At 35.2% G+C, this 12,098-nt stretch overlaps 1 protein-coding gene across 1 annotated transcript; it reads left to right on the top strand.

Annotated features, from left to right (window-relative positions):
• The first annotated feature begins 223 nt into the window (after nt 1-223).
• On the top strand, nt 224-8,601 carry LOC120357754. The gene is made up of 3 exons (XM_039449226.1): nt 224-476; nt 556-839; nt 8,415-8,601. The coding sequence occupies exons 1-3, from the start codon at nt 387-389 to the stop codon at nt 8,599-8,601; spliced, it is 561 nt and encodes a 186-aa protein (XP_039305160.1). The 5' UTR covers nt 224-386.
• The last annotated feature ends 3,497 nt before the right edge of the window (nt 8,602-12,098 follow it).

The following is a 12,098-nucleotide window of genomic DNA, read 5'->3' as shown; positions in this document are numbered from 1 at the left end:
AAAATCAATAGAGATTGAAATATATGTATAATTATAGCAGATCTTACATGTTTATATGACTTTAGTAATGGTTAAAGCAGATTCAGAGTATCTCAAAGTTTTTATTATTTTATCATTTAGCTCAAATTATGCAATTAGATTAAATAAACTTCTACAATTTTTATCTTAATAATTTTTTTGTAATTAGTCAAACTACTGTATTATAATGCCTGCAATTCACCAAATAAGTAGATTTATAGCAAATGTGGAACGTTAATAATTCTTTTACAAATACATTTTTTTTTAATACATTTTTCACTTTTTGATATAAATATATATACATTTTTGAGCAATAAAAACACTTCGAACAAAATATCATTTTTTTAGATTTACCAAAGACGGAAAAAATGATGAAAGATCTCATGATGGACTTGCAATTTGCATCACTGAAAGTCAATCCTTTCAATCATCAGATAGATGAATTGCAACAGATATATGTAATTTTTATTTATATCTGCATTATATCGTTTTGTATGTAGTATAAAACGTTATGAACTGTTTTAATTTGATTTGCAGAGAGTACAAGCATCAAGTAACTACGTCATTAAACGTACATCATTAAGTGAATCGATATCTTCAACATCGGGACATAATCTGGTACAACAAAATGTAGAAACGAAAGACTTCCCTGATACTTTAGATATCACTATAAAAACAGAGAATGTACAAGTAAATGACTTGGAATATGTTCACGAATGGAACAGTGCGAACACTGCGAATGCAACAGATGAAATAAAGTCTTCGAGTGATCAATCAAATGCAGCACACAATCATAAGGTGAAAATAATATATATTTATATGTATAATTTTGTTAATTTTATAAACACACACACACATGCACGCACGTACGCACGCACGCACGCACGCACGCACGCATGCACGCACGCACGCACGCACACACGCATGCACGTACATACGCACGCACACATTACCTAATTGGCTCATATGTGACACAAATGCTCATGTTTTTCTTAGCTCAATTTAATTATTAACATAGCAATTATTGCAAATATCGCCAAACAATATAGAACATTCTTGTTTATTACAATCTTTTCTACGCCCCCAACGTGTGCAATGTTCTGGTACATCCTATATGTAATTACATATGGGCACTTATAGATTTATTTTAATTTTAATTCTTATATAATCATTTTTTTCCCAATACGTCAGCAAGCTCTTGTCAGATTTCAGACGGCAATTTAACAAATTATCGTCAGATAGAACAGATTCTGCATAAAATTTGTTATCTTTTTGTTATGAAAAGTTAAAAAAGAATCTACTCAGAATCCCTTTGTGCATTATTTGTGTGAATATGAATATGAATATTTATTAATTATATAAAAATTTTATATTTTCTACAAAATATTTAACAGGAAAAGACAATCGACCTTAGTGGACCAATATCGTGTGTAGTGAGTAGCAGTCGCTTTTTTTGCAATCCCACATCTGTCTCTAAGTTGATATGTGAGATGATGTCTTTATTATTTACAAAAGAAAAGTTAGCTCTTCGCTTACAGAAATGGTGGAAAATTTTTATTGAGAAAAGGTGTAACCGCTCAAAAAAAAAACTCGATACAGTAAAAATTAAAGCTATGAAAAGTAAAGTTATAATTTATACAATGCAGTATCGATTTCGCATTGTTGAAAGTTTTAAAACTGATAAATATATGTACTTTTAGCATACGTTAAAAACAAGTTTTCATTCAAAAAAGATTTCGAGAAAATATTTCGTAAAGCAGTGAAGCAGAAGTGCAATAATGCAGTTAGTCGCAATAGAGGAGTAAATAATAAAAAAATTAATGAAAACAAATTAACAAATTAATTTCGGCCGATGCGACGGACGTCGGGTAGTAGAGCTGCCATCGAAGTTTCTGTACCGCGATAAACACTTATTTATTTTAACTCCAACTCCTGTCGTTAATATTATTATAATTGTTATCAAATAATTAAATCTCGTCAAGAGGGCTAATGAGAGTCTGCGCGGGTATAGGTGCGCAAATGTTTATTTCTTGTCAACGACAATTTTCAACGTGTTACTTTATATCTAATTACAATAATTCCGGACGTTTCGACTCATTTTGAGTCATCTTCAGCGCAATATATATATATATATATATATATATATATATATATATATATACAAAATAAAAAATGAAAACTCCTCATCAGTCAGCAAAACGGGAGGACATCGCGTCACCGGCGGTTTGCCAAATCCGCTGTGGCATCTTCCCCGTGACAGTGTCGCAAGAAATGACACTTTTCTGTTCAATGATCGAACGTTTTTTACAAAGAACTTATTTAAATTGATCAAAATTGCTTGACTCACCCATTCTTGACTAATGAGGACAACAGAAGCCTTGAATAGGATATAGTCTTGTAAGAATAATTATGATTCTTTTGTCACAGTATATACTCGCCAACGGGTCATGCTCTCTATCGCAAGTCAGAATGTATACTGACTGTGTGTTCGGTTTCAAAGTCTTGTTTCAGATTCGCACGCAAAGACACGCAGTCGGGGGTACATATATCAAAATAAATACATAAATACAGTCTATAAGAAAATACAAGAAAATATGAGAAAATAGAAGAGTCGTTTACAGCTTGCCATGATGCATAAAATTAATTAAATAACGAGAGTCTGATATTATAAATTATTGAATCTATTACACTTTGTTGAGTAACGAGAGATATGCATGATGTAAACAATCAGTATCTGTTCGCAAATTAAGGCTATTACTCTGTGATTGTATGTGTAATATTTCTGATGTTAGTCGCCTGCCCGAAAACCGCTCATTGTCTAGGATTTTTATGTTCTCCCAATCAAAGTCATGGTTAAAATTCAATCTGTTTTCGGTGATTACGGAGTGACTGTTTGTATTCCACCTAATATGGTTACGATGTTCAGTGATTCTTGTTTTCAATTTTCGGCTTGTTTGTCCTACGTATGAAGCATTGCAATTCTTACACATAATCTTGTAAACTACATTTTTCTTATGGTTGTTTGGGAGAACATCTTTCTGCACTTTAATAAATCTGCTCAATTTATTAAGACTGAAAAAAAACAATTTTACATTAAGTTTCTTGGTAATAGTCTTAAACTTCTCGGAAATTGAAGGAATGTATGGCAGTAAGAACCATGGCGCTCTATTGTTTGTGTCAACAGACTCAAAATTGCTATGAGCAACTACCTGTATTAAGAGGAAATCAATCATTATTTCTGACTCCCCAAACCCATATATTACTGAAACAAGGCACTCAAATTAACTGCAACACCTTTGCTCCGCCTATGTATCTCCTGGGGGACGCTTCGTATAAAATTACTCCGAAACCAGTAGAAGCATTACCTCCGACAATCATGAAATCGACACTACCTTTTTGACCCGCGATTCACTGAAGATCAGAGTCATTAAGGTGGAGTCACCAACCCTATTCTGGATGCATATAGACCACGCCCGAGAAGACCTAGAGGAGTTACTGGAGAAGCTTACTCGCAGAATGTCTAGAAGAGCTAGATCCCTGCGCTTCATCGGACCCGTTTTTTTTTGGCGAACAAGTAGCAATCCAAGAAAGAGGAGGATGGCAGATGGAGGGTGATGACACACTTCCTGGCGGAGAACACTGTATTGGTCGCCTTGCGCGACTGGGGCCGTGTGATCCAACGGTCTATCTTTGCCTTACATCAATTAGAGGATTGCTTCCGTGAAAGGAACTGGGAAGCCATCCCATGTGGGCTTGCCCACATCGAGCCAGAAGGTGCCAAAGCAAGATGACCCCGAAAGGTCCGAGAGCTCACCCGTTTGCTGCTGGAAAAACGAGAAGGGTGGATGCGGATCATCCGGTCCGTGAGGAATAACCATCAGCAACTATCTTATTTGAATTAAAATGCGGGAGCAACGAAGAGATAAACAATCCTCAAGAATTGCTCATCCGCATGGGATGCGCTCAATGAACTAAGGAAGTAACAAACTCTGCGATGCCTAGCATAAATCACCAAGTAGCAAATTAGCATAATTATAAGTTAATAAAATAAGAAAAGGAAAAAATGAAATATAAAAAAGGGAGAACGACCTCAAACTAATCCTAGATGGATATTTCATGAAATAATTCTGTTGAAATAAATAGATAAAGCAACGGAAATACCTCTAAGATAAGCTTGGGATCAAAGAAATAGATACAATCAATAAAAGAAAACAAAATCAGATAATAACAAAATTTTTTATAGAGGAAAAAAATAAGTCAACTTAAGATAAACCTTAAAACCTAGGTATAAACTTTAAAGGTTGATCTTGCGTTATATCCTTAATTATTAAATGAGTAACAAAAAAAGGGGGGAAAAACCACTAGAATAATCTTGGGACCAGAGAAATTTAGTTTATACTAGCGCAAAACAGATTGAATTTTAACCATGACTTTGATTGGGAGAACATAAAAATCCTAGACAATGAGCGGTTTTCGGGCAGGCGACTAACATCAGAAATATTACACATACAATCACAGAGTAATAGCCTTAATTTGCAAATAGATACTGATTGTTTACATCATGCATATCTCTCGTTACTCAACAAAGTGTAATAGATTCAATAATTTATAATATCAGACTCTCGTTATTTAATTAATTTTATGCATCATGGCAAGCTGTAAACGACTCTTCTATTTTCTCATATTTTCTTGTATTTTCTTATAGACCGTATTTATGTATTTATTTTGATATATGTACCCCCGACTGCGTGTCTTTGCGTGCGAATCTGAAACAAGACTTTGAAACCGAACACACAGTCAGTATACATTCTGACTTGCGATAGAGAGCATGACCCGTTGGCGAGTGTATACTGTGACAAAAGAATCATAATTATTCTTACAAGACTATATCCTATTCAAGGCTTCTGTTGTCCTCATTAGTCGAGAATGGGTGAGTCAAGCAATTTTGATCAATTTAAATAAGTTCTTTGTAAAAAACGTTAGATCATTGAACAGAAAAGTGTCATTTCTTGCGACACTGTCACGGGGAAGATGCCACAGCGGATTTGGCAAACCGCCGGTGACGCGATGTCCTCCCGTTTTGCTGACTGATGAGGAGTTTTCATTTTTTATTTTGTATATATATATATATATATATATATATATATATATATATATATTGCGCTGAAGATGACTCAAAATGAGTCGAAACGTCCGGAATTATTGTAATTAGATATAAAGTAACACGTTGAAAATTGTCGTTGACAAGAAATAAACATTTGCGCACCTATACCCGTGCAGACTTTCATTAGCTCTCTTGACGAGATTCAATTATTTGAAATTTCGAAAATCCTTCACCAACTCCAATATAATTGTAATATTATAATTGTTAAATTTATTGAAATTCGCGTCTCTCTTTAAAAATATTTCTTGTGTTATTATTATCTATAATAGAAATTTGCAAATAAAACTTTATTAGTGTAGTGTAATGTTACCATCTATACGGAAGTTAATTATTTCATTTCAGATGAATTCATTTACTTGTACATTCACTGTAAGTTAATTATTTTATCTAAGATGAAGTCATTCACTTGTACATTTGTTGTTATGTTTAATGACGCATTTACTTGATGCTTGTACTTTCTGAAAAACAAACTAAAACAATTTATAACGTTTTCCACTACTTACAAAACAATATAATGCAGATATAAGTAATAAATACATATACCTGTTGCAATTCATCTATTTGATGATTGAAAGATTTGGTTTTCAATGATGCAGATTATAAGTCCATCATGAGATTATTCATCATTTTTTCCATCTTTGGCAAATTAAAAAAAAAATGATATATACGTAGTTACTAACGATTTTGTTAACAGGATTACAAAACTCAGAAATAACAATTTTTGTTGAAAGTGCTTTTATTGCTCAAAAATACATATGTATATCCAAAAATGAAAAATATCATAAGAAATGTATTTGTGAAGGAATTGTTAACGTTTTACGTAGCTTGTATCTGCTAGTTGCGACTTCGATTGTTTATGAATGGGAGATGCAGTTACTTGATGCTTGTGCAACTAATAAGGAAACGTTCGGAAGTGTTCACCTCAGATTTAAACGAGCTTTTAATATGTGTAGTTCAGATAAAAATAAGGGACATGTATTTTTTTTATATGTGCCCCTTTGCACTTTTAGGGAGTGAAACTTCCCTTTGAAAAAAATCGGTTTTTTTCTTTTGAAGCGTGTATCGTCGAAACTATAAAAAATAGAGATAAATGTTTTGAATAAAAGTTGAACCGCTGCGAGAGTACTTTATAACAGTGATTTAAAAAAACATTTTTATACATTTTGCCCCACCACTCACTTTGTTTTTTAAAAACTTTTGTTTCTTTTCATAAGCATAATAAAACTTATTTTATTACAAATTCAACGATGTATGATAAAGTTATGTTCCGACATTCCCATTTTCCAAAAATAATTAAAAACCTCTCTATATGCATGATATACGCACCCGTCCGTGTGCTCGATATTACTTAAGAAAAAAAAGACGGATTTGTCTTACAAGTGATGATAACTTTGGTATATCTTAATTAATAATGTTTAAATTCAAATTTGTTTGCTTTTTGTTCAAACGTATAATACTTCAAATTCACTTTCAGGATAAATATGGTATAATTATTTTAAATATTACATAATATACATAATGTACATAATATACGAGGTGTGATCAAAAAGTAAGGTGACTTTTCATATTTATAAAAAAATATTCATTTATTCATCCAAAATTATGTTATCCCCTTTAAAATAATCCTCCTCTGATACAATGCATTTGTGCCAGCGCTTTTTCCAGTCGTCAAAACATTTCTGAAATGCACTTTTGGGTATTGCTCCTTGAGCTCCTCCAGCGATGCAGCCTTAATCTCCTCAATCGTCGCAAATCTTCGTCCTTTCATAGGCCTTTTCAATTTTGGGAAGAGGAAAAAGTCGCAGGGGGCCAAGTCTGGTGAATACGGTGGCTGAGGCATAATGATAGTATTGTTTTTGGCCAAAAGGTACTCACTAGTAACGACGTGTGCGCAAGTGCATTATCATGGTGCAGAATCCATGAATTTTCTTTCCACACTTCCGGACGTTTTTTTCTTATTGATTCACGCAAACGCCGCATAACCTCAAGGTAATACTCCTTGTTTACCGTACGACCTTGTGGTAGGAATTCTTGATGTACAACGCCATGGTAATCAAAGAAAACTGTGAGCAAAACCTTCACATTCGAACGAACTTGACGTGCCTTTTTCTGTCTTGGCTCTCCTGGGCTTTTCCACTGGGATGATTGGGCTTTGGTTTCGACGTCATAACCATATACCTATATACCCACCAGTTCTAACCCTTTAGAGCAGATCAGGATCATCATTGACGTCGTTCAACATGTCTTGGGCGATGTTCATGCGACGCTGCTTCTGATCAAAATTAAGCAGTTTTGGAACGAATTTCGCTGACACACGTGTCATACCCAAAACATCCGTTAAAATTGATTGGCATGAGCCAAACGATATGTTAAGATCATCAGCTATTTCTCTAATCGTGATTCGACGATTTTTCAACACAATTTCTTTCACTTCCTGAACATTTTCGTCGGTTTTTGACGTGCTGGGGCGTCCAGAGCGAGGTTCATCGTTAACATTTTCTCGGCCCTCTTGGAATAACTTATACCATTTATAAACATTTTTTTTGCTCAAAGTTGACTCACCGTACGCCACTGTCAACATTTCAAGAGTTTTTGAACACTTAATACCATTTTTTACACAAAAATTAATACAAACTCTCTGCTCCATTATTTTCAACAGCAAAAAATCGCCGAACACGCAAACACGAGTCTAACCTTTATGCCTCTCACATAAAAACAACACATGCTATATAGTCAAAACTGTGAACATATGATCGTGACAAGTGTACCAACACAAAAAAAAAATTTTGAAATTAGAGTGTACAGAGCGCGCGAAATTCAAAAAGTCACCTTACTTTTTGATCACACCTCGTACATAATTGTAATTAATTTTTATTTCTAATGTGTTTTTTCACCATAAAGGTTCATCGCAAGTTTCTGACAACGCTGAAATACAGCAGCTGATAGAGAAAAATGCATCCTTGCTTTTAAAAAATAAAGTTCTTTGACAACAACTGGCTCGGAAGAATAAACTTTTTAATAAAATAATGAAGAAAAAATTGCAAGACAAGCTAAGCCCTTTCTTCACGCTTGAACAAATTAAAATCATTATGAACCCTACGAAAAAGATGATTCATTGGTCTTTGGAAAATATTGCGGCAGCAATATCTTTAAGGAGCGTAACCCCGAAAGCTTACAGATATTTGAAGAAAACAAAAAAAATTTCTCTTCCTGCACTATCAACTCTCCGAAGATGGATAGCCCATTTTGACATTAATGAAGGTATTTTGAAGGATGTTTTGCAAATAATGAGATGCAAAGGTCAAAGCATGACAGATATGGAGAAAGCAATGGTGATCTGTTTTGATGAAGTCGATTTGTCAAATCAAATAGCCATTGAAAGAAGATATAGGACCTCAGAGGACCTCAAAGAGTTATAGGACCTCATAAAAAATGTCAGGTTACTAAAACTTCCTATAACAGATCGATGCGTTTTTTTAGAACAATTTTAATTACTTTGTATGTTAAGAATATTATGTCAAGTTGTATATAATCCATGAGTAAGGTCTTGCGCACAATAAAGGAATAGAAATGATTATTAAATATTAGAAATAAAAAAATTGGAAATACAGATTAACGAGGGAAGATCAGGAAAACATATTACTCTTATTATCTGTAAAAACATTTCTTTTATTATTACGTTATTATCTGAATTATTATTTTCAAAACTTTTATTAGTCATATTATTATCTGATTGAAATAGAAGTTCAATAAATGCTTTCTCTTTCGTACTGCCTCTTCCAATTATTCTAACGTCTCTACTTTTAAAAATAGTTTTCGTACCTCTTTTCCAAAGTCTGTACGCCTTTGATTCTGTTGAGTAATCAATTATTACTGCTTCAATGCCTTTCGAATCTAATTTTGAGACACCTGGACTTTTATTTAATGCTACAGCATCTGAGCTAAAAAATTGCAAGAATTTTATATCTGGTTTTCTACCCGACCACAGTTCCTCGGGTGTTTGCCCACCTAAATTATTTGTAGGACACCGATTTCTTAAAAACGCTGCGGTATTCACCGCTTCTGCCCAAAGGTAGCTCTGATTCTAGTAACATTGTCCTTGCCATTTCTACTAACGTTCTGTTTGCACGTTCCGCGACACCATTTTGTTGCGGAGTATATTTTGTAGATAACTGTCTGCTTATACCTTCTTTCTCTAAATATTGCGTAAAGTTATGCGAAATATATTCCTTTGCGTTATCGGTCCGTAATTTTATTATTTTCTTACCCGTTCCTCTTTCTATTCTTAATTGATACTTTTTAAATGCAGAGAGTATTTCTCTTCTAGATTTTAAGAAAACAACATTTATGTGTTTTGTTTTATCATCTATAAACGTTGCAAAATATTTAGCACCTCTAAGAGAATAAGTTTGCAACGGATCGCAAATATCAAAATGAATTAACCCTAATACATTTTTTGCACGTGAATTCGACTATGGAAACGTAACTAAAACCGATAATATATTCCTTCTCAAACCGGGCCCGTACAAAACATCGATTAATTTTAGCATTTTTAATTTTCCATTAATTTTAACATTTAATGTAATTGTTCCCGTGTCTATAGCTTTTACCGTTCCTTATCCCTCGGTTTGAATATCACGTGCAAGGATTTCACTTACGCTGTTGAAGTAGTCATGCATGCTGCACATGTGAGCGCTGGCGCCGCTGTCGAGATACCATTCGTCACTGCAGTCTGATGAGGTTAACGCAGATAGCGCTAGTATGGCTTTGTTTTCCTCCTCTTGTTCCTGATTCGCCTTTCCGCCATTCTTTTTCTCATCGTTTTTCTTCTTTCTGCAGTCAATCGCTCTATATCCAAATCTGTTACAATGGAAACATTTTCCATCGAACCGTTGCGGAGTAGATTTATCTTCCCTCGTGCTCTTGTCACCGTAATAATTTCTGGCAGCCGGTCTTCTTCCTTTATATTTACGAGCAGGGTTCTCGCGTATGCCTTGTGATAGTAACGCATTTGTGCTGTTGCTGTTGTCGCCATAATGGTCGTTTCCGCTAACTCTCCTTGCTTCTTCCTCAATTAACTTCCCCTTAATGAAGTCAATTCCGGAGATTTGATCTTTTGACTCGATAACGATGCAAAAATTTTCGAACATGTCTGGTAGTCTGTTGAGCAGCATGATTGTTTTCAACTCTTCTGGAATTTCGATGCCGGTATCTTCTAGCAGATTTACTTTATTTTGGAAGTCGTTAATATATTGCATCATTGTCTGCCTTTTGTCCTTCTTCGAGTTATACAGTTGCCAATACAGGATAGCTTTCTTTACGGGACCTTGAGAGCTGTGTACTCTAACCAACTCGTCCAACGCTGCTTGCGATGTTATCATATGCCCCAGCTCATTTCTTGAGACGCTGAGTATAATGACAGCAAGAGTCTTTTTGTCTTTTATCTTCCACTGTGTCTGTCCATTTTTATCAGTGGGTCTCACTACACTACCGTCGACGTATCTCCATAAATCGTTAAAAACTAAGACGCTCTTCATCTGAATTTGCCAGGATTTATAGTTTCCTTCCGTTAGTTTCTCCACGTGATGGCTGCTGGCCGGATGCATGATGGATTCACAAACATGGCTTTCCACACAATTCACTTACAAATATCTTCATACGTTCAGATTTCTCAGATCTGGGCCTATAACCTGGTGGGTATTTTGGGTATTTGCAAATGAAAATACAGCGTGTACGTAAAAAAACTTTTTACTACGCGAAAGATCCTTTTTACACACGACTGTTTGAGACAAGCGTCTGAGACAGAGAAATATACTGAGAAGCGAATCTCACTCGTAACATCCGCCTATGCGTGCACCATCAGAGCATCCATATCAGGAGGCGCGGTGGCGTCTCGCGGTATTTTTATTTTTTTTTTCATTTCATCTATCTATTATTATCATCATCAGCGTCAGCGTCATCATCATCAGCGTCAGCGAGAAAGACCAGCGCCTCTTTTACGCGAGTCAGCGAGTTCAAGCATAATGAGATTATCAGATCTCAGTAACGGCTGAACCGATCAAGTTCCGAGTAGTCTCAATCGATAGCTTGGGGAAAATTGCATAATAAAAGTGTTTTTTTTTTTCTCTCCGTGCCCTACGAGCGGAGATATCGCGACGCAAAGTCCAAATCTCGACGATTTACATTTAAGATACGTCATTATTATTATCGTCGCCAAGCGAATCTTGTCCAGTACATTTTTTCGACACGAGTAACGAATGGCGCTCGTTACTACACTATATTAGAGTCCCTAGAAGTAGAGAGTCTGGACATTTCGGAGTTCCACGTGATTGGACTGCACCTAAAATGGCAGCACCAATACGGATCCTTATTTAATCCTCTTTAGCCAATGCGATAACAGCATACAACACGTTTATGCACACAATGATAAATATACACACACATATGTATACATATGTATACATATGTACATACACTGACATATTCATCACCAACAATTTAGGGGCAGATGTCCAGACTCTCTACTTCTAGGGACTCTACACTATATCAGCCCGCATGCAACCATGTGATGATGCATCACGATGGCCGCGAGTGTCGCGACAATGACTGCCGTGATATCATGGCTTTCCTAACCTGTAACCTGAACTGAATCGGCAATATATCTTGGTTTGCGGTGCAGACGACACTTTCTTTTTGCCGATCGTCGCTAAGAGAAACTTGTATATGTTTTCGACACGGAGTGGTGCTCATTATAGACGTTTTATGTGATTACGGATGCGTTCCGTTTCATGCATAACATAACATGCGATTCACGCATAACATAACATGCGATGCATCATTTATCATTGTTGTTTTTCAACTAATTAACGTTAAACGAGGATATATAATGCACGTCATGCGCATCTCATGTGATGTG

Source organism: Solenopsis invicta, chromosome 5 (assembly GCF_016802725.1).
Source record: "Solenopsis invicta isolate M01_SB chromosome 5, UNIL_Sinv_3.0, whole genome shotgun sequence".
In the NCBI taxonomy this organism is placed as follows: Eukaryota; Metazoa; Arthropoda; class Insecta; order Hymenoptera; family Formicidae; genus Solenopsis; species Solenopsis invicta.
The sequence above is the reverse complement of the archived record's forward strand: the minus strand, read 5'-3'. Positions and strand labels throughout refer to the sequence as shown.

What these genes read in the sequence shown, in the direction of transcription:
- LOC120357754 (XM_039449226.1), top strand. Translation starts at nt 387, where the DNA reads ATGATGAAAGATCTCATGATGGACTTGCAATTTGCATCACTGAAAGTC. An exon ending in ATGAATTGCAACAGATATAT is followed by an intron (nt 477 to 555) that starts GTAATTTTTATT and finishes TTTGATTTGCAG; the next exon opens with AGAGTACAAGCATCAAGTAA. An exon ending in AAAATAATATATATTTATAT is followed by an intron (nt 840 to 8,414) that starts GTATAATTTTGT and finishes AACTCTCCGAAG; the next exon opens with ATGGATAGCCCATTTTGACA.